At 31.9% G+C, this 20,586-nt stretch overlaps 1 protein-coding gene across 1 annotated transcript; it reads left to right on the top strand.

Annotated features, from left to right (window-relative positions):
• Positions 1-9,977: 9,977 nt before the first annotated feature.
• LOC129918224 (uncharacterized) lies at positions 9,978-14,964 on the top strand. The gene is made up of 3 exons (XM_055998628.1): positions 9,978-10,154; positions 10,347-11,225; positions 14,794-14,964. Exons 1-3 carry the CDS (start codon positions 9,978-9,980, stop codon positions 14,962-14,964), a joined length of 1,227 nt encoding a protein of 408 aa, XP_055854603.1.
• The last annotated feature ends 5,622 nt before the right edge of the window (positions 14,965-20,586 follow it).

The raw sequence follows: 20,586 nt of genomic DNA, 5'->3' as shown, positions 1-20,586 counted from the left end.
CAACCAGGCCGGGGATCGAACTGGGGCCTTTAAATCATGAGTCGCAAACCTTACCACCTGAACCAACCTGCCATAAAAATATTGATAGCAATTTTCGTTCTAGTGCCAAGATGAAGACTAAAATGAATTTTTCACTCAAATTTTAAGAAGATTTTCTCTATAAAAATAATAAGAAATCTCCTTAAAAAAACCTTATTAATCGTTGACTTTAATAAGATTTCCTTATGAAATGTATGGACAGTAAAACAATAAGGCAATCTGTTAGTTTTTAGGGGGTCATATTTTTCTCTGTGTACCACCACCTATTTTTCATTTCTCTTATTAAGTACCTAATAAAAATTTTATTAATAACTATCAGTATTGTAATTCATTTTTATTAATTTTTATATAAGATCTTAAACATCCGAAAGTTAACATCTGCAGATGTTAACTTTCAAAAATCCGCATTCGCATCCGCGGATGCGAAAAAATCCACATCCGCAACATCCCTACTACGGACCTAAAAAATCTATTAAATGATAAGAGATTATACCCATCAATTTTCTACAGAATATGTTAACAATCGAATCGAATTTTTTAAAATTAGAATTAGACTGAACGTGAACAATGCAGTAAAGATGAAAAGCTTCGACTATGATGAGAAGGATCTTCTTTTCTATTAAGAGGTCATATTTGGTAAGTACGTTTTAGAATGGGCAAGCAATCCATTTTTCTGTGTCGGAATTGTGTTTTGTATTAAACATGTGAAATTTCAGCTTTTTATCTAAAGTGGGACTCAAAGTTTTTGTTTGATGTTGTTCTAGCTAGGTACCCAACAATTTCTGTTAATTTTTAATTTTTTTTTTTCAATTTATACAAATTTCACTTCGAGGTGTACATACTTCCGACAGGCAAAAACGATTCGTATGAAATCGGATTTACATACTAGTTTTTAAAAAGCCAGAATATTTCTATCTGTGAAATTTAAATCCACTAAATTGAATCAAGAGTTTTTGAAGGAATGGTTTTCAATTCAGAATTTTTTTTTTTTTTTTTTGACGGGAGGAAATCTTCAAAAGACACTTGGCAGTATTCGACACCAAGTAGTGTGGGACTCTTAACCACTAAAACCACCTCTTTATCAGGACCAATCTTGAGAGATCGACATCAGATTTTTCTTTCTTAACTTTGTAAAATCACTTTGGGGGATGTTTAAACTTTTAATACTTTCCCATGTTTTTTTAGACCATAAGCTCATGAGGCTTGGTTCTTCTTAATCTCCGAACATGGTTTCTAGTATTCAAGACGGACACCATTTCAGAATTGGTATGACATTGCAGTCTCTGATTATGGGATACAGCGTATTTCTTAACAACTTCTATAACCGTTTCTATTTGTAAGTCACGATGTAGATCGCTATTTCTTATGTACCAAGGTGCATTAACTATTCCACGAAGGACTTTGTTTTGGAATTTTTGGATGATTTCGGTATTTGTTTTCTTTGTACAGCCCCATAATTGGATACCATAGGTCCAAACAGGCTTTAGTACTTGATTATACAGCATTATTATGTTTTGGGTTGATAAATCAGAGTTGTTACCAAGTAACCAGTACATTTTTCTATATTTCAAGTTTAGTTCTTCTCTTTTCTTTTTGATGTGCTCTTTCCACTTTAGCTTTGCATCCAAAGTCATTCCAAGGTATTTGGCCGTATTGGCGTAAGGTACAGCTTGATTATTAATGAATATTGGAATATTGTTTATCTTTTTATTTGTAAAGTTTATATGTGAAGATTTTGTTTCATTGAGTTTAATACGCCATTTTTCGGTCCAATCTCTGACTGTGTCGACGGCATATTGCAGCTTTACTGCTCCCCTAGAGACACATTTGTCGGGTACCAAAATTGCGGTATCATCTGCAAAAGTAGCCATTATGGTGTGATTCCCAACTGGGATATCCCTTGTGTATAGTAAATACAGGGTAGGACCTAGGACACTTCCTTGTGGTACACCGGCTTCTATTTTCTTCAATTCCGAATATTCTTGATCGTACCTTACTCTAAACAATCGGTCTGAGATGTACGATTTTAATATTTCATAGTACTGTCTGGGAAGATCCCTTTGCAGTTTGTACTCAAGTCCCTCATGCCAAACCTTGTCAAAGGCTTGAGCAACATCTAAGAAAATAGCTGAACAGACTTGTTTTTCTTCTAATGCTTTTTCTATTACATTTGTTATTCTATGAACTTGGTCTATCGTGGAATGTTTATTTCTAAAGCCAAACTGATGATTTGGGATTAACCTTCTTTCTCCTATAATTTTGCTAAGTCTCTTCAGAAGCAGTTTTTCAAAAACTTTTGCCATAATTGGTATAAGCGATATTGGTCTGTAAGACGTCACTTCTGTAGGTGGCTTACCTTGCTTGGGTATGACAATAACTTCAGCAATTTTCCAATGGTGTGGGACATACCGTTGCTTAAGACGTGCATTTATTATATATTGGAGTTTTATGAAGGCTTTCAAAGGCATTTCTTTCATAACCTGAGCAGTAATAAGATCGTAACCTGGTGATTTTTTATTTGATAGTTGATGTAAACACATACTTTTTATTTCTTTTAATCTTACAATTGGTATTTCACTTTCATCTATCTTATCAACAAGCTGTAAGCTATTTTCAGCCGCGTTTGTTGGGTATGGCTTAAAAACATTCGCAAGATGCTCCGCGAAAAGGTTAGCTTTTTCTTTTGGGTTACCGATCCATTTCCCATCTTGAGATTTCAAGGGGGAGTTTAGTAACTGCGGTCTTTTCAGGCGCTTGGCTGCTTTCCATAGCGAAAAATCGGTTGAAGCATCAGTCGTTAAATTCTTTAGGAATGTACTGAGTGAATCATTTTTGAATTTATAAATTTGTTTTTTAAGATTGTTGCTTATACGGTTAAACGTTGTTTTATCATCTGGAAATCTAGTATTTTGCCATTTTCTTCGAGCTCTTCTTTTCTCTATTATCAACTCTCTTATCTCTAAAGGATATTTTATTTCATTTTGTCTTCTATTAGAAAATGTTTGAGTACTTTCTTCAGCGGCCTGTTGCACATCAGCAATAAATTGTTCCACTTCATGGTCAATTTGCTCGATTGTATCCATGGGAGATCTTAAATTTATAAAACTTAAAAGCCTTTCTCTAAAATCACTCCAGTTTGTTTTCTTATTTACAAGCTTTGGATTACTTTTTTCTATTACTTCCGATTCACTTAGTGTTAGAATCACTGGAGTATGATCTGATGACAAGTCATAATTACCTTCGACACTAATGTGATTTCGTTTGATTCCTTTAGCTACGAAAAAGTCAATAAGGTCTGGTATTTTGTTAGTATCGGAAGGCCAGTAAGTAAGTAGGCGACCTGGAGGAATAGAATTCGCAATTGTATTTACGGCCTGCTTGGAAAAGTCTTCGGCCTTTTGTTGATATAAGTCTTGAACCCCAATGAGTGTGTTTCGCATTGAAGTCTCCACCAACAAGAAAGTTATGCCCAAGAAGATTTAATAGATCTGTATAGTCATCTTCTGTCGGGGAGCGCCTTGGTGGGCAGTATATAGCTGCTATCTTAAACTCTTTCTTTTTCATACCAATACTAATAGTTGTTACTTGCATATTTTCATTAGTAAGCTTGGTTTCTTCATAATGTTTTAAGCTTTCTTTTATAAGAATCGCCGATCCACCTCTTGCCTTGTCAGCTGGATGTGGAGCGTGGTAACATGAAATGATTCAGAATTTTGGCAAAAAAACTTTAAATGACTTTTTTTCAAACTTTATCGTAAGAAAATATAAATTTATTTTAAAAAATTTTTTGGCCATAAATATTATCAGTTGAATTCCGAAGAGGAAAAGGTAATATAAAGGGTGTCCCACAGTCACAGCCCCAAATGAAAACCATAGATTCCTGAGGTTATTTTAAGTCGAAAAACTTAAGAGGTAATTTTCTCGTTTTCGTCCCTTTTTCCTTTTTCGAGTTATGACGGTTTTTATGATTTTTTATCTCTTTTCCATTAACTGGCTTTATCTTTTCCAAATTACGTCTAATTCGAAAGACTTTTGTTTCTACTACAGTTTTAGTTTGTCTCAACATTTTTTTTTGGCGGACAACCGTTTCTCCGCAATTTTGCATCAATCCCAATTTTCTTCGTTTTTCAGGTTGTTTTTTTTTTGCACTTTCATATCATTTTATTCAAAAAAACACGTACATGAATATTAATTTGTTTTGCTTATTTTAAAAGCCCATTTTAATTTCTTAAAAAAAAATATTTTTTTTCATAAAAAGACTACTGAAAGTAATTAAAAAAATAAACAAACTGAGTGAATTAAAAAAAAAAAAAATAGTTTTTAAATACAAAATTAATTTAAATGAATTATAACTTTTTCAGGGCTTCATCTATTTGTTCTTTTCTAAACCACAATAGCTCAGAAAAAGTTATTAATTCAATTTAATTAATTTTGTAATTAAAAATGATTTGTTTTTAAATCCACTCAGTTTGTTTTTTTGTTTAATTACTTTCAGTTGTAGACCAGTGCCGAAGCCTTCAAAAACATTAAAAAGTAAAAAAGCGTAGTTGAAAGAAACCCATTGGAAAAGGAGGTGAATAAAAATGAAAGGAAAAATAAATTTTGGGCGAGCCGAGTTCGGGAAGTGGGTGAGTTGAGTTTTTAATGGTAATAAATGGTATATCTCGATTTCCGGCAAAACTACAAGTCCTTTGAAAATAAATTGTATGACAAAGTTGTGGGTACAAAAAAGATCTACAACTTTTGTATCGACAATTTTTTCACATAACCTCAAAATGTATGTGAAAAATTTAAATAACCGAGTTTTAAGTTTCTTATTTTTATCTTTTTCAAAAAATAAAAATTTTCTACGAAATTTTGTGAAAACTTACCTTTTTATGTCCCAAATACACAGTAATTTATTTGATTTAAAATATTTATTTTTTTATCTTATTTTGACTTAATATAAAAAAACAACCTAATTTTCGAAAATTCACGTGTCAAAATATCTGCTTTTTTTCAAAAAGTCGGTGGGCATTTCGTTCGTTAAAATGTCTACTTTCTGATGGTGTAAAAAATTTACATTAGTATACTATAGTAAATGTTCTCGTAAAATGCAAAAAGTGAAAAAAGCTTGAATTCGAAACATTTTTTTTATCGTTGTTTACAATTTTTTACAATTACTCAAAAACCCTAAGATTTATCAATGAAACATTAGCTGCGTTCCTTTGGGAACTTTTATCTACTGCTTAGTACTTAAAATTACTTTGAACTACTTTTGCTATACTGAAAAAGTAGTTCAAAGCAACTTTAAACTTTAAGTACTAAGCAGTAGATAAATATTCCCAAAGGAACGCAGCTATTAAATCCTGGAAATTAAAAATTACTTCAATTTCATTGGATTTTTTTTGATAAAAACTGAATTTTTGCATTGAAATTGATTTTCTCAAATACTGGCAAATAAGAACTTTAAACTTTTGCTATTTAACTTTCAACAATAAGGGCTATTGAATGAAGAAAAAATAACTTTATATTTAAATGTTGAACCTAAAAAAAAAATAAGTTAGGTACATGTTTTTTCAAAAACCCTCACAAAAAATATGAATAAGCTACTACCTTTTTAAAAATGTATATTTAAATACTGTAGGTGTTGCCGTTGTGTTCAAATATTTTTTTTTGTGTTTGAAGTCAATTTATGAGATAATTGCATATATCGCTTAAACGATGGAAGATAGGTCCTCACTCCCATTTATTGTTTCTCTTTTAATTTCCTAGACAATCTTTTGGCATCAATTAATTTATGAAATTTAAGCAAAATTTTTGAAAACAATTTTTTTTTTTATCACAAAATCTTCAATTAAATTTAAAAAATTTTTAAATTTTTTTAGTTACTTTAGTTAGTTAGTTTACGTAATCGCTCTTTGTCCTGAATTCATCTCTTTTGTTTTTTTTTTTTTTGCTTAAAGTTAAAAAAAAAATAATTAGTCAATTACAACTGCAAAACTATTCCTTTACGATATAATCAGATATAAAGTGTAAAATAAGCTGATATTTCAAAGGTGATGAGCGTCCTCTACTCCTTCGCAATACTTTAGACGCAACGGTTCTCAACCTTTGAGAGTGTGCGGACCCCTAACAAAAAATATTGTCAGTTGGCGGACCCCTTTCAAGAATAAATTGAATTTATTCTTATGTATGAGAATCTTAAATTAACATCCATTAGGCCAATGGGCTATTTGTTAAATATTTTTTAGTTGAATAATTTAGTTTTATATACTTATTTGTTTTTGTTTAATTTAGTTCCTTAATTAATTTTACATATATAATCCTTTTAAGTATCAACTCTATACTGAAATTTTTTTTAAATAAAAAAAAAAAACAAAAATACAATACCTACAGGGAAACATACATTTTTGCATTGCAATGCGCGATCCCTAGCGGTGGGAAATAAATAAAAAAAATATTACATTAGTTTAAGGACTATATGCAACTTTTGTGGGGGGTAGAATTTGAATTTCCAGAAAATTAAATATCGCTCCGGCCTACAGCCCATATTATTACATAAAAAAGCACCTCATTGCCCTTTTGTAATTAAAATTATGTCGAATTCCTTTCAATTTTTAGAATCGCCTCAAAAAATTGGAATTTTTGGTGTTAAAAAGGAACATGAAAACAAACCGAATTCTTTTTGCGATTGTGTGTGTGTCATTTGACAACAATTTTTACACGAACGTCAAGCTGAAATCAAAACAATTTCTGTAAAATAAAACCAAAGGTTCCTTTGATCAATAATTTTGTTTATTATTATTGAAGTTGGTATTCCCAAATAAATAAACAACACGAAGGAATCTTTCAGCTTGACGTTTGAGAAATGTCAAATGTTCCAAGTGTGTGTGCAAATCCGTGTAAATCTCTCAAAAAAGAGGGATTAAAAAAAGTTCGAATTCTGCTTCGTTTGAGGCGAATTTTTTTTCTATGGAACATGATTTTCAGAAAAAATTCGCTTCGAGATCGCCGAAAATTCGATTTTTGCATTGAAAGGAATTCGACATTAGATGCATGTATCTTTTTATTGAGAAGGATAAGAAATCAGTGTTGCCACTTCCAAAAAAAATTTGCGCAGTAGATCCATAAAAAAAATGCAGTAGATTAAACAAATTCGCAGTAGATTTTTTATTTAACAAGCAAAATACCCGTATGTTGAACTAACAGTCAGAATACCTTTCTTATTACAACCAATTTCATGTACAGACTTTAAATTAAACATTTATATGTACTTCCTTTTAGATTTTTTTTCGCAAATCCAGACTCTATCTGTTGGGCCAAAAACACTTTAAACAGTGTTAATCTTGGTGTTTTGCAGCTTTTTTAGAGCTGGTTTGGGGTTAAGAGCAGATTTTGTACATTTCAATGGGAACGTTCAGGAAATATTAGGGACTAGATATTTAGGCAACGTCATTTTCTGAACGAAAATTTGAGTAAATTCCCTAAATTAGTTTGAATGTGATGTTATTTTCAATTTTCGAAATCTACTTAACAACTTATAGATCGCATGGGGCAGATACCAAATTTCACTTCATTTTAATAAATAAATTACATTAATTATAACCGATAATGGACATTTTACTCGTTTTTCACACAAATTATTTTAATTCTGTTAACGAAATTCAATAATTGAAAACAATCAGCTGTCATGTTGACAAAAAAAACTTTCCAAATGTTTAGGGAAAAATTTCTTGCCTAACTTTCCAGTTAGCTTTCCAATAAAATTACCTAAATTGGAAGGATTTTTTTTGACAGTTTACCAATCAGAGACCGAGAAATTACCTAAATATTTAGTCCCTAACGTTTCTGAACCTGCCCAATACTATTTATTACAAAGGAATTGGTTTATTATTTCCTTAAAACGCTTAAAATTTAAGTTGAAGAAGTGCAGTAGATTTAATTAAGTGGCAGTAGATTTATTTTTTGCAAGAAATGCAGTAGATCTACTGCAATTGCAGCAAAGTGGCAACGCTGATAAGAATACGCAATAAAATGGAGTGAGGAAATTAGTAAAAGAGATAAAAAGAACAAAGTTCGTTGAGCGTCACATTAGAATAATGTTAAAGACGTATTTCTGATGCTTTATGGAAAAGCTGCCGCGAACCCTCTGAAATCTTACGCGGACCACAGGCTATAACTTTCAGCATTATATCTGTACAGATGTTTGTAACAAAATAATAGATGCGGATAAGGATGTAATAATGTATGTCTTAGTTTTTTGCCTTATAACGTGGACCACATTAATGTACTTACATACATACTTCATTGAAATATAATTTTTATAAATACATGGCCGCTTTAGAGGGCGTTGTGAAGTTTTTGTCGGAATAAGTTTAAATCACTATCATATCCATATTTAAAGGAGCCAGAGTTATATTTATCTTTGATTAAATGCATTTCTAAAAAATTGTATTTCCGATTTTAAGACAATTAAACAAGCAATAATAAGTTACAGAATATTTTTACTAAAAAAATACAAATACAAATAATAAAAATTTTCAATAATGCATTTTAATGATAGTTATAACTGGCCCCTTGAACAAGTAGTTTAAACTAACGACTGAATCATTTTCCACAATTTATTAATTAAAAAAGGTTTTTATTTTGTATGCTAATTTTGCCTCATGATTTTGATTCATTGGGTTAGGCATTTTTTTTTATCTACATTTCATTTAAAAATGATAAACTTAAAACAAAATAAACGATGATTTTATAAAATTGTAGTACGAGTATAATTATAAAAACTTAAAGTTTTAAGTTAATAATAAGAAAAAATAAACTGTTTAAATACCATATTATTCACTAGTTAAAAAATACATCTGGATGTAAAATTGTCAAATGTCAAAAATAAATCCATATCCAAAATAGTTATCCCGATTTTAACTATGAAAACAGTTAAAAAATATTTAAAATGATTATTTTTTTCTGTGTGATAGTCAATATGATGGATTTGGATTAATTTTTGACAATTCAATTTCTTTACATCCAGATGTATTTTTTAAACTAGTGAATAATATGGCATTTAAACAGATTATTTTTTCGTTTTGGGTTCAACAGAACGCTAATAACCTATATAAACACATATTTACATTTAGTACATAGAAACACGTGTATTAAAAACATATTGTAACGAATTTCAGAACTTCTGTTTAAGATAAATGTCTGAACACACTACCTACTACACCCAAGGTAGAAATGTGAACTCACCTTTAATAATTAAGAAATTACCTACCCTCTGAACACATCCCAAAATATCCCACTAGACTGGAAGTATGAAGGCTTGGCCACACCGGAGGGTACGCGGTAGAGGTACAGGTAACGGTACGGATATTTGTATGGAAAAAATTCCAAACTGACACATCAACGTTCGGGTGTGGAATTTTTTTTAATACAAATATCGTTGCCGCTACCCTAACCGCTACCGCGTACCCTCCGGTGTGGCCAAGCCTTGAAGCGCCCCCTCCTGGAAAGGAAGTTTCGAGAAGCAAAGACGAGAACCTTCGAAGACATTCTCGAATCTCGAAATTCCGGTATAAAAGGGCAGCGTAGACACCGACCGGACAGTTTAATCTTGAAAGTGAAAGAGTACAGTACAAAGTGAAATAAAGTGTTGCGAATTGTTAGTAGTAATAGTGATTTAAAAGTGTGTTTGTTTGAGCGAATAATAAAAGTAAATTGAGTTGAAATAAAGTGTGTTCTTATTTGAACGGAAATATAAGTGGAAATTAAATAAGTTTTATTGTGAACCCGGAAAAAACATTACATTGGTGTCAGAAAAGTGGAATAAAACTTATTTATTTGTGCGAATCAGATAATTTCGCGAATAAAATAAAAAGTGCGCGTGTGTTTTAACAATAAACAAAGTGTAAAACATTTTGAAATAAGTAAAAGTGCTCGCGTTTTAAACAGTTAAAATGGGTAAAATAGTGAACGAGTTAAATGATGCTGAGCTTAAGGCCGAATTAATGAAACGAGGTCTTCCTACTGCTGGATCGAAAAATGAACTTCTTGTTCGCCTACAGGATTATTTAACCCAGAAAAACCTTAACTTGGACACGCTTAAATGCGAAATAGAAATAGCCGGAGACCAAGTAAGTGCTGGTGCTGATACGTCGAATACGATGGCTCTTCTCCTTGCCAAATTGGAAGAACAATGCAATGCACAGAAGAATTTTCTCGAACAAATTGAGAAACAACGCAAAGAGCAAAAGATTGAGTAGAAGAATTTTCTCGAACAAATCCGAAACCTCATTGAAGATAAGTTTAACGCGTTTGAGAAAAAGTTCGTTGCTCTTGAAACTTCCATCCAAAGCGTTGAAAATAAATTTCAAGAAAAAATCGAGAAAATGGAAGTAAAATTCGAGAAAATGGAAGAGAAAATCAAAAGCATTACAGAAGAGCTTGACAAAGTCCGAAAAATAAAGGTCCGAGAATATTCTGGCCAGTACTCAAGGCAGAACGAAATTCATCCTCCAACATTTGATGGACAAACTACTTGGTCGATATACAAGATGCAGTTTGAGGCAGCTGCAGTAGCAAACGATTGGGATGACAAAGACAAATGTATAGCACTGACTCTTGCCCTTAGAGGTCCTGCGGCTGAGTTATTGCAAGCCTTGCCACCAGAAAAGAATGGCGATTTTAACGCTCTTGTGCAGGCCATTGAGAGGCGCTATGGAGATGGCCATATGGGAGAAGTCTTCCGAGTTCAGCTTAGTACAAGAGTTCAGAAAAGAGGAGAAACTCTACAACAACTCCAAGCAGATGTTGAAAGGTTGGCTCACCTGGCATACCCAACAGCAAGTAACGAAATAATAAACCAGTTTGCGACAGAAGCCTTTGTTCGTGCTGTGTCTGACATAAACCTTCAGCGAGCGATTCGAACAGCTGGGAAACGCACCCTTCCTGAGGCACTAGCGTTCGCGCTTTCTATGGAAACGGGAGAACAGGCATCGCAAAGAGTTCATGGGTTAAGAGAAGTAGCATCAGAGGAATGCGAGAAAATCGCATCTCAAGGAAGCCAGCGTGCAGGAACTGTTCGATGTTGGAACTGTAACAAGACCGGACATCTCCAGCGGCAGTGCAGATTGCCACCAAGAAGAACTGCTTGCCAAAACTGTGGAATAAGAATCAACGATGTGGTTCACCGTGTACAAAGGGAGGTAAAAGGCAAACTAAAAGAAGTTCATTGTGACCACTTACATCGCTATGAAGGTGAAAGAGCGATCGATTTGTTCGGGACGAACAATCTTAAGAGGGGGGCAATGTAACGAATTTCAGAACTTCTGTTTAAGATAAATGTCTGAACACACTACCTACTACACCAAAGGTAGAAATGTGAACTCACCTTTAATAATTAAGAAATTACCTACCCTCTGAACACATCCCAAAATATCCCACTAGACTGGAAGTATGAAGCGCCCCCTCCTGGAAAGGAAGTTTCGAGAAGCAAAGACGAGAACCTTCGAAGACATTCTCGAATCTCGAAATTCCGGTATAAAAGGGCAGCGTAGACACCGACCGGACAGTTTAATCTTGAAAGTGAAAGAGTACAGTACAAAGTGAAATAAAGTGTTGCGAATTGTGAGTAGTAAATAAAGTGATTTAAAAGTGTGTTTGTTTGAGCGAATAATAAAAGTAAATTGAGTTGAAATAAAGTGTGTTCTTATTTGAACGGAAATATAAGTGGAAATTAAATAAGTTTTATTGTGAACCCGGAATAAAACGTTACAATATTATGAATATTGAAAATCTGCATTTTGAATAAAACAAAAAAATCTAAATTAATATTGTTGTTTAAGTTTAAATCATACCTGAATGTCTAATAGTTATGTATAGATAGAATTGTGATATGATTTTGTAAGCTTCTGCTCAGCAGGCACACAAGCCTTATATCAAAGATCATATAACTAGTACTAGTATAGTACTTGTTATATGATCTTTGCTGATACTTTGTTCATTTCTTCAGAAAAATGACCAAATGGAATACAAAGTGACCAAATGACCAAGTGAATATAAAATGACCAATTTTGGTCATACTACATTAAGACTATCGATTGTTTTTTGGAAAACAATCGATGTTATCGGAAACTTCAACTATCGATGTTTAAGCTACACTACTTCTAGGCATTGAATAAGAATTACAGGAAGAGGTGTATTGTGACTTGGGAAATAGCTTTCCACGCCATCTACCACTTGTAGCGACAACCCGAAAATGATATAGATTTTTTTTCGATTTGCAGTTCAATGTAGTTTCCATAAGAAAATAACAAAAAAGACCTCGAAAGACATTTATTTTACGAATTAATTTTATATGAACGAGTATCAATTTTATAATTGTAAAATGATAATAATATGTGTTTATATCTAAATCAGGTTTAAAATATATCAAAAAGAATAATAATTCCTATTTAATTTGTCTCCAAAAAGGGAAGCAAATAGCAGGAAAACAACAACAAATACTACAAAAAATATAGAAACTATTTTGGTTTAATTTTCTTTCAAAATTGTTGAAAATAAAAAAAAGGTTACCTACTATTATTTGTGAGAAAGCAAAACAAATAAAAGAATAATTTAATAATTTCTATATTTTTTATAGTATTTTTTTCTGTTTTCAGGCGATTCGCTTGCACTTTTTAAATACAAATTACACAGGTATTATTATACTTTTAGATATATTTTAAACTTGATTTAGATATAAACACATATTATTATCATTTTACAATCATAACATTGATACTCGTACATATAAAATTAATTCGTAAAATAAATGTTTTTCGAGGTCTTTTTTATTTTTTTTCTTATGGAAATTACATTGAGCGGCAAATCGGAAAATAATCTACCTATATAACTTTCGGGGTTTCGTCGCTATCCACCAGGTGTCGTGATGCCAAGTGTCAATAGTATATCACACCTATAGGCATAAACAAAAAATACCAAGACTGGAAACTTTCGTACGTCTTTCCCCCCAAAACCCTTTTGTGTACAATGTTGTCTATGAATATATGTGAAAGCCACCACGTTAGTAAATGACGTTAACACGCACACATTTATAGATTCACGACATTCACCACACAAAGCTACAAAAAAAAAATTAGTATATAATCTGTCAAAAATAGTGTATACTCTGTCAAATTTCTATTTCTAGCCCTACAAAACTTACCAGATTTTGACTAGAGTTTTTTAAAAGCTCGTTTTTGTGTGTAATCTTTTGACACTTTGGGAAATAGTGAAATCTTTGTATGCACATGCACATACAGCCATTTTAAACTTTTTATCTAATTCAAATTTTAAACTTTATTTACTCAACTGAAAAGCCGAAAAATATAAAATCCTATATGAATTTTCAAGTAAACAAACTGGGTTTTTAAACTCAGAGATGACGATTGCGTCACCACTTGTCCAAAATGGCGAAATGGTGTTATAGGTCGTTTCAAATCTAAAGTCCCATGGAAAATTGAGCAAAAATAAAAAAAAAACTCATTCGCTCACTGGAAGGAAGCATTTATGACGCAGCTGAACTTTTTCTAAAACTACGATAAAATAATAAAGAACAGTTCTTGATATCACTTTTTTAATTTATTGATCCGTCTGTAAGACTTGCTGGGTTAGCCTCAGAAGGCGGAGGCAAGTCTCCTCGGCTTGTATCACTCCATATCCGCAGGCAATACAAAAAAGCATACAAAATCATTTGAAGGCAGTTCGGATAATTTTACCGAAGATATTGTTATAGGCCTGGGTGAAGATGAATCAGAAATATCGAATTTGTATGATAGCAATTCATGACTTAAAATTCTATTCACAACTTTTATTTGGGAGCGGGTCATAATTCTGCTTGTCAAAATTCTGTACGACAAAATTCTGTGGGGTCAAAATACTGTAATACCATAATTCTGTACGTCATTATACTGTAAATACAAAATTCTGTACGTCAAAATACTGTATCAACAAAATACTGACATGCAAAATTCTGTTTTGTAAAATTCTGTACGGCAAAATACTGTATATCAAAATTCTGTAAAAATGCTGTAAAAAAATATCGTTTTGATAATGTAAAAAAGTGCGCGGGGGTCATTCCGTAATTTTGAAAACGATAATCGAATAGACGATAATCTTTTCACAGTTTGAGAATCTTTAAAGCTATTTTAAACCATGCCTGATTAAATATTTCCAAAATCTTATATATAAAAGAGAGTTCGTTAAGTGTGTGTGGCCGATAAACTCGCGTTTGGCTGGTCCGATTTTGGTAATTTTTTTTTGTTTGAAAGGTATTAATATGTAGATGGTTTGTATCAATAAAAATACATAGCTGTCAATTTGTACGAGTGAAGAAACACTCTAGCTTTTTAAAAAGTTTAACTTAGCTCTATTTGTAAAAAAAATTATTAAGACAGGCTTTCAAAATAATTGTTATCGTTTATAGTCTGATTTTGAGTAAAACATTATGTGCAACAAACCGTGATTCCTGTCAACGTTTGAATTTGCTTGAAGCAGACACTCATTGGGACTCAACATTTTCTGGTGCATCTGTTTCGTCTTCGCCACATCAAATACGGATATTGTTCTCAGTAAATATAATCACATGTAGTTAGAGATTGCAATCCCGGGATTCGTGATCCCGGGATCCCGGCCCATTTTTTGATCCCGAAAATCCCGGGAGTAATTTTCGAAAACTCAAGCCCAGAAGTGAGAAATTTATTTTCAAGTCCCAACAAAATGACATTAATAAAGCAAATTACACCAATTTTAAAACGTGTGGGTGCTGTCAACGATGACTATATTTATGAAACTGAACCTGTTGCTGTTCCATCAAGCTGCGAAGAGAAACTTTCTTTGAAAGAAAAATTAGAAAATGATGTAAAAAATAGTCTCAGAACCCCACCAAAATATAGAAGCGGCTAATGAAACGACTTTAATCAAGCTATCAAAAAAGCGATGCTGCTTTTTGAAGACGGGATAAGAGGAAAATACTTAGAGCAGGCACATAAATATTTAATGTCCATTAGGGTGTGTCACTTTTGTATGGCCGAAAAAAAGTACCCTAATTTTGCAATGTAATAGTGGTCAAAAGTTTTATTGGGGTCTAAGATTTAATAATATGTAAAAAAAAATTATAATATCGTTCGTCTTTGGCTCGCTCAAATCGGTTGAAGTTGTAAGGAAAAAAACGATTTTAAATGAAAAAATGATTTTTTTTCTTCGCATATTATTTCGCAGCTTCTTTACTAAGTGTAGATAAATATTTCCAAAGGAACGCAGCTAATATTCTTATTATTCTTGTTATTTGTGAAGTGATCCAATCGGGTATGGTTTTTTTAAATTTTACTGCCGAAAGCTACTATCGTAATTAGTATTTTGTGGAAACAATTTCAGAGCTAATGCTTTGAAGTGTTGTTTTTCTTATTAAATATATATTATTCTTCAAATAAAATAGGTTTTAAATAGGAAAAAGATGTGAATTTTGGTAATTTTAAGGGGGCCGGAGATAGAACACAAAAAAAGCTTTGAAATTCAAAAGTTTCCTGTATTCGGCCCCTTTTATTGATAAAAGTTTAAAAAATGGGGAAAAATAAATACATTTTTAAATCATTTGATGTTATAACTTATTAACAATCAAAATTGTTTCTAAATTCTTAAAACACAAAAATTTAAATAAAAAACATTCAATTTATTTAAGCTTGACCTTATAAAGTCAGTGGCCGGAAATGGGACACTAGATGGCCGAAAATAGGAAACAAAGGTCGGATTTAGGAGAATCGGACTTTTTTATACAAAAACTCAAATAAAATATTTTTGGGAACTATTATTAACTATTTTTTTTTAAACATACTGAAAAATTATTATAAAAAGTACATTTTATTTCAAGAATTATTCGAAAATGTTGATATTTGACGTTTCTGTGCTTTGTTTTATGAGACAGAATCCTTAAGGGGCCGGCTACTAGCAACTCTACCCTACATCAAATGCGTCGTGTGCTTTGTATATAAAATCTATAGTACTATCATGAAAAAAAAAACAGCGCCACCAAAATAGTAATGTCGTTTTCGATTGGCTCTCCCGAAGCGTCCGGAATCATTCAGAAGCCTTCTGAAAGTGTTTTATTTCTCCAAATATGACAGGCAGAACGCTTCTCAGAATTAAAATTCTCTTCTTGATTTTAAAACAGAATTCACTCAAAATCACTAATATTTAAATAATTAAATGTCAAACAAAATTTCGTAGTAGAAAAGCAAAAAATTTGTATTTGATTATTCACCAATACAGATATAAAATTTCAGAATTGAGTGAAAAAGATTGAAACTGTTTTATTGCATTTCAGAATGAGTGAATCCTTGAGTGAAACCAATCGAAAACGACATAAGCTAGCGAACGAACTAAAAAATATGTCAAATTTCAAACAGAAATGTATATCTCACCTTCACCTCCTTACTCCCATTATTAATTCGATCTAAGCGCCCTCGCGGACACTCAGGTAACGAACAAACTAAAAAATTTCACTACTACAGATTTTATATACAAAGGTCGTGTGACATTAAATCCACATTTGGCTTACACAAATGAAAAAATGTATAACCAAGTTCTGATCTTTATGTGTTTGATGATTGCTAATAAAGCATTGGCACAATTAGGATTGGTTGCTCCAAATCGTAAAGAGCAAGATGTTCTTGATCAAAAAATACTACGCGAAAGGCAATACAATTGCGTTGAATTAAGAATATTTGTGCAAACCAATTCCCGAAGTATGTGTATGACACCATTATGCAAGGTGTCATCAATCAGAGTTGTGGTTTGTATTTCTCAGATACACCCGATGGTACGGGAAAAACATTTTTGATATCATTACTTTTAGCATAAATACGTTCTGAAAATTAAATAGCATTGGCTCTGGCAATTGCAGCCACGTTATTAGATGGTTGCCGTACAGCGCACTCGGCTCTTAAATTGCCTTTGAATATGCAGGTTAATGAAACACCTATAGTACCTTGTCATATTATTAGAGCCAAGCGAAAAAAATACAATTTTTTGTTTCATGTTGCTGAATTTTCAAAGTTTTTGTCGAAATATCTTAAATTTTATTTGTCCCACTTACTTCCACTTATAATGTAGATACGGATTGACTTAAAAAAAAAGTCGAAGAATTCATACTTTTTGATACAAAATAACGTACAAAAGGGGATAAGCTCCAAAAGACGTTTCCTATGGAATTCACGCCCGGATAATTACCAGACCGGTCCAATACTTAATTTTTGTACCGAAGAATAACGTGACATGCTTAACTTTATGGCAAGGGTCAAATCGTCGCATACGTTAGCGAGTAACTCGTTAACGAAATCTGTTCATTTGGCATGATGTCATACGTACAGCAAACGACTTCGTATTAAACTGAACGGAATGTCATTCGTTTGGTTTGAAGCTTTCGAACAAATTGTTAACGGGTTCAAAAAGTTATTAAAATATAAGATTATCTTATTTTGAAAATAATAAACTGTTTGAAATCACGAAAACATACGTTGGGCATATCATTGACCTATAATAGGTCAATGGGGCATATATTAACAAAATAAATTTCACCAAAAGAGTTCAAAGCACCAGCACCAACCCCCAATGATTTAAGAAAAAATAATTCCTCAAATTAGGATTATATGGAAAAAAAAAATCGATTTTAAAATCGAAAAAAAGACGTGATTAGTCAAAAAAATAATAAAACTCTTAAAATGTATAAAAAAAAAATAAAAAAAATTTCTTGCCAAAGGTGGGATTCGAACCCACGTCATTTACTCTCCCATATCTTTAGAAAGCAACATTGCTTCTTGAGTCAGGCGCCTTAGACCGCTCGGCCATCCTCGCATAGGGGTCGAAGAAGTCAAATTTGTCACCCAATTATATTTTGGCCTATGCAGTTGTAGATTCTACCAAAAATTTCGTTCTGTTTTCTAACGTATACCGTCATCCCAATCGCTGTGCTCGTTTAATGTATCACGAAATTATCTTTCGTACGTTTGAGGTTTCGTCAACGGATGCGACGATTTGGCCCCTGGTTTATCCAATGAATTTAAAAACTCCGTTTGGTAATTTAATACATTGCTTTCATTTGTGATAGGGTCAACCGATTTGTAGACAAAAAATTGTGCATTTATATCGGGTAAATTCACAAACGTCAAATTTTTTGGTAGTGATAACGCATCACTGCTTTTTTGCGATGCTGATCGTTGCTCAGATTAGTGATGTGCCAACCCGTAAATTTTTCAACTCGAGTCAACTCGAGTTGAAATTCAGCTAACTCGGGTTGTAACTCGAGTTAAGTAACTCGAGTTAAATGACTCGATTAAAAAATATAAAATAATTTAAAAAAAAGAACAATAATTAAGGAGTGACTTTTCAAAAGGGGATAAAAACACTTTGTCATTTCTCAGAAAATTGAAGAAACTAAAACCAAAATTTCGATTTTTCATACGATTTTATATTTTCACCGTTTTTGATCCGATCAATTTGTCGTTTTCATTTAATTTGGACTAGTTAAATTAAGCGTTGAAATGTGGAGAACAAAACTGCATACTTAAGGTATAACTACCACGGCCACTTTTTGCAAAAAGTCAATAAGTGAACATTTTCAAATTCATTTTTTGGCAGCTTTTTCTACCACAAATTTAAAAAAAATGATGCAGAAAGCTTATTTTTTGATTTTGTAAAAAAAATTTTGTAGTATTTTTCCAAAAACAAATAGCGCTACATAAAAATAAAAAAATTTCCTTTTGTAAATTTCCCACTATTTTACTTTTTAGGTCTTTGTAGTTAAGGCTTAAAGTTATGGCTTAAGCCTTTAAGGCCCAATTTATTGACTCTCCATTAAACTTAAATCGCCATTAAAAAAGGGAATTTTAAAATTAAAAACCAAATTCGTTTAATTCAGTCTCTTTTAAGGATTTTTTTGAAGTTTGGCATCATTAACTAATTGAGTATTAAATTTAAAAGTCGTTTTAGTTAAAACACCAAATTTGACCTTTTAAGAGGGATTTTTAGAGCGAATGGAGGTTTTAAACAGGATTTCTATTTATTCACTCTCCATTAGTGTCAAATGTCATTTCTTTATTGTTTAATTATTATTTTATTTGAAAAATGTCAAATGAGCTATAGAATTATTAAAACAACAACACAATTATGAATGAAAGTCCAGGCGAGAATTTTTTTGTAGGTACGTACACATATACGTATAATGTATGAATTTATTCCATAAATAAGTTATGCATTATGCATATATAAAATGACTAAAGCTCACCAGAAATTTTATCATTGTTATTTAAAGGGGAGAGACAACACTTCATTTTAGATTTTTAAAAGACACAAAATCCAATGAAATTAATGCATTCTTATTTACTTCCCCAAGCTCAGAAGAGCACATATAGTACTAGATTTCCTAGATTTATCTTCTCTACTTAAAAAAACCACTGCTAGTAAAAACAATCAGGATTGAGATGCATTTTATAATCAACTCAGAACATTTTAGACCACTTCTGTATATCGTGGCTCTCGTCTTGGGATTTCGTCTTGCGTTTTCGGCTACAAAATAATTACGCGGCGTAGTTTTTATGTTTTTTCATATTGTTTATAATTAAAATCTTCAAATTCAATTTGACAAAATCGTAGTTTTTGACAGTTTGAATAAAAAATAAATAAAAATTGCCTAGGATATTTTTAACAGAGTTTTAAATTTAAAGTTTCCAGGTAAAGGCTTTAACTAAAGAAGAGTGAATTAAATGAATTTTTAATGATGTATACTTAAAGGCGTCAATAGTTTAAAAACGCCGTTAACTAAAACGATAAATTTCAAAATTTAATGGAGGCTCAATAAATTGGCCCTAAGTCTTAACTACAATACCTAAAAAGTGGGAAATTTAAAGAAGTAAATTTTTTTTATTTCTGTCTAGCGCTATTTGTTTTTGGAAAAAACTACAAAAATTATTTTTTAGACCAAAAAATAAGCATTATGCATCATTATTTTTAATTTTGTGGTCGCAAAAACTGCCACAAAATGAGTTTGAAAATTTTCACTTTTTGACTTTTTTCAAAAAGTGGCCGTTGTAGTTATACCTTTAGTTTGAAAAACATATAAAGTGATTTCATCCCCTTTTGACCAGTCACTTCTCAATTGATGATCATATTATTGTTATGTATGTATTATTAATTTATTTAAAAGGAAACATAAAATAAAAATATTAAAAAATATTGCAACTCGAGTTGAATTTTTTAACTCGAGTTAACTCGAGTTTGCTCTAACTCGAGTTGACTCGTGTTCGTAACTCGAGTTGACACATTACTAGCTCAGATGATGACGATGCGATGCTGATTGACAAAAAGTTTTACGTTTAAAAACAATTTTTGCTTAATGATAGAAATGTACTAATACTAATAAAAACTCTTTGTTGTAATTAAAATCTGGAGCCACACATTTTATCTCTTAAAGAACTTTCCTCCACAATACTGACTTCGATTTTCTGCCTGCCATAAATTCGCCTTCATAATTTA

The sequence above is a fragment of the Episyrphus balteatus genome, chromosome 4 (genome assembly GCF_945859705.1).
Source record: "Episyrphus balteatus chromosome 4, idEpiBalt1.1, whole genome shotgun sequence".
Classification (NCBI taxonomy): Eukaryota; Metazoa; Arthropoda; class Insecta; order Diptera; family Syrphidae; genus Episyrphus; species Episyrphus balteatus.
Note: the sequence above shows the minus strand (reverse complement) of the source record. Positions and strands in the feature narration are given on the sequence as shown.

Excerpts from the sequence above, each read along its gene's own strand:
- LOC129918224 (XM_055998628.1), top strand. The coding sequence starts at position 9,978 with ATGGGTAAAATAGTGAACGAGTTAAATGATGCTGAGCTTAAGGCCGAA. Across the intron at positions 10,155-10,346 it reads TAGAAATAGCCGGAGACCAA|TTCGTTGCTCTTGAAACTTC; the intron begins GTAAGTGCTGGT and ends TTTGAGAAAAAG. Across the intron at positions 11,226-14,793 it reads TTCACCGTGTACAAAGGGAG|CAAATTACACCAATTTTAAA; the intron begins GTAAAAGGCAAA and ends ACATTAATAAAG.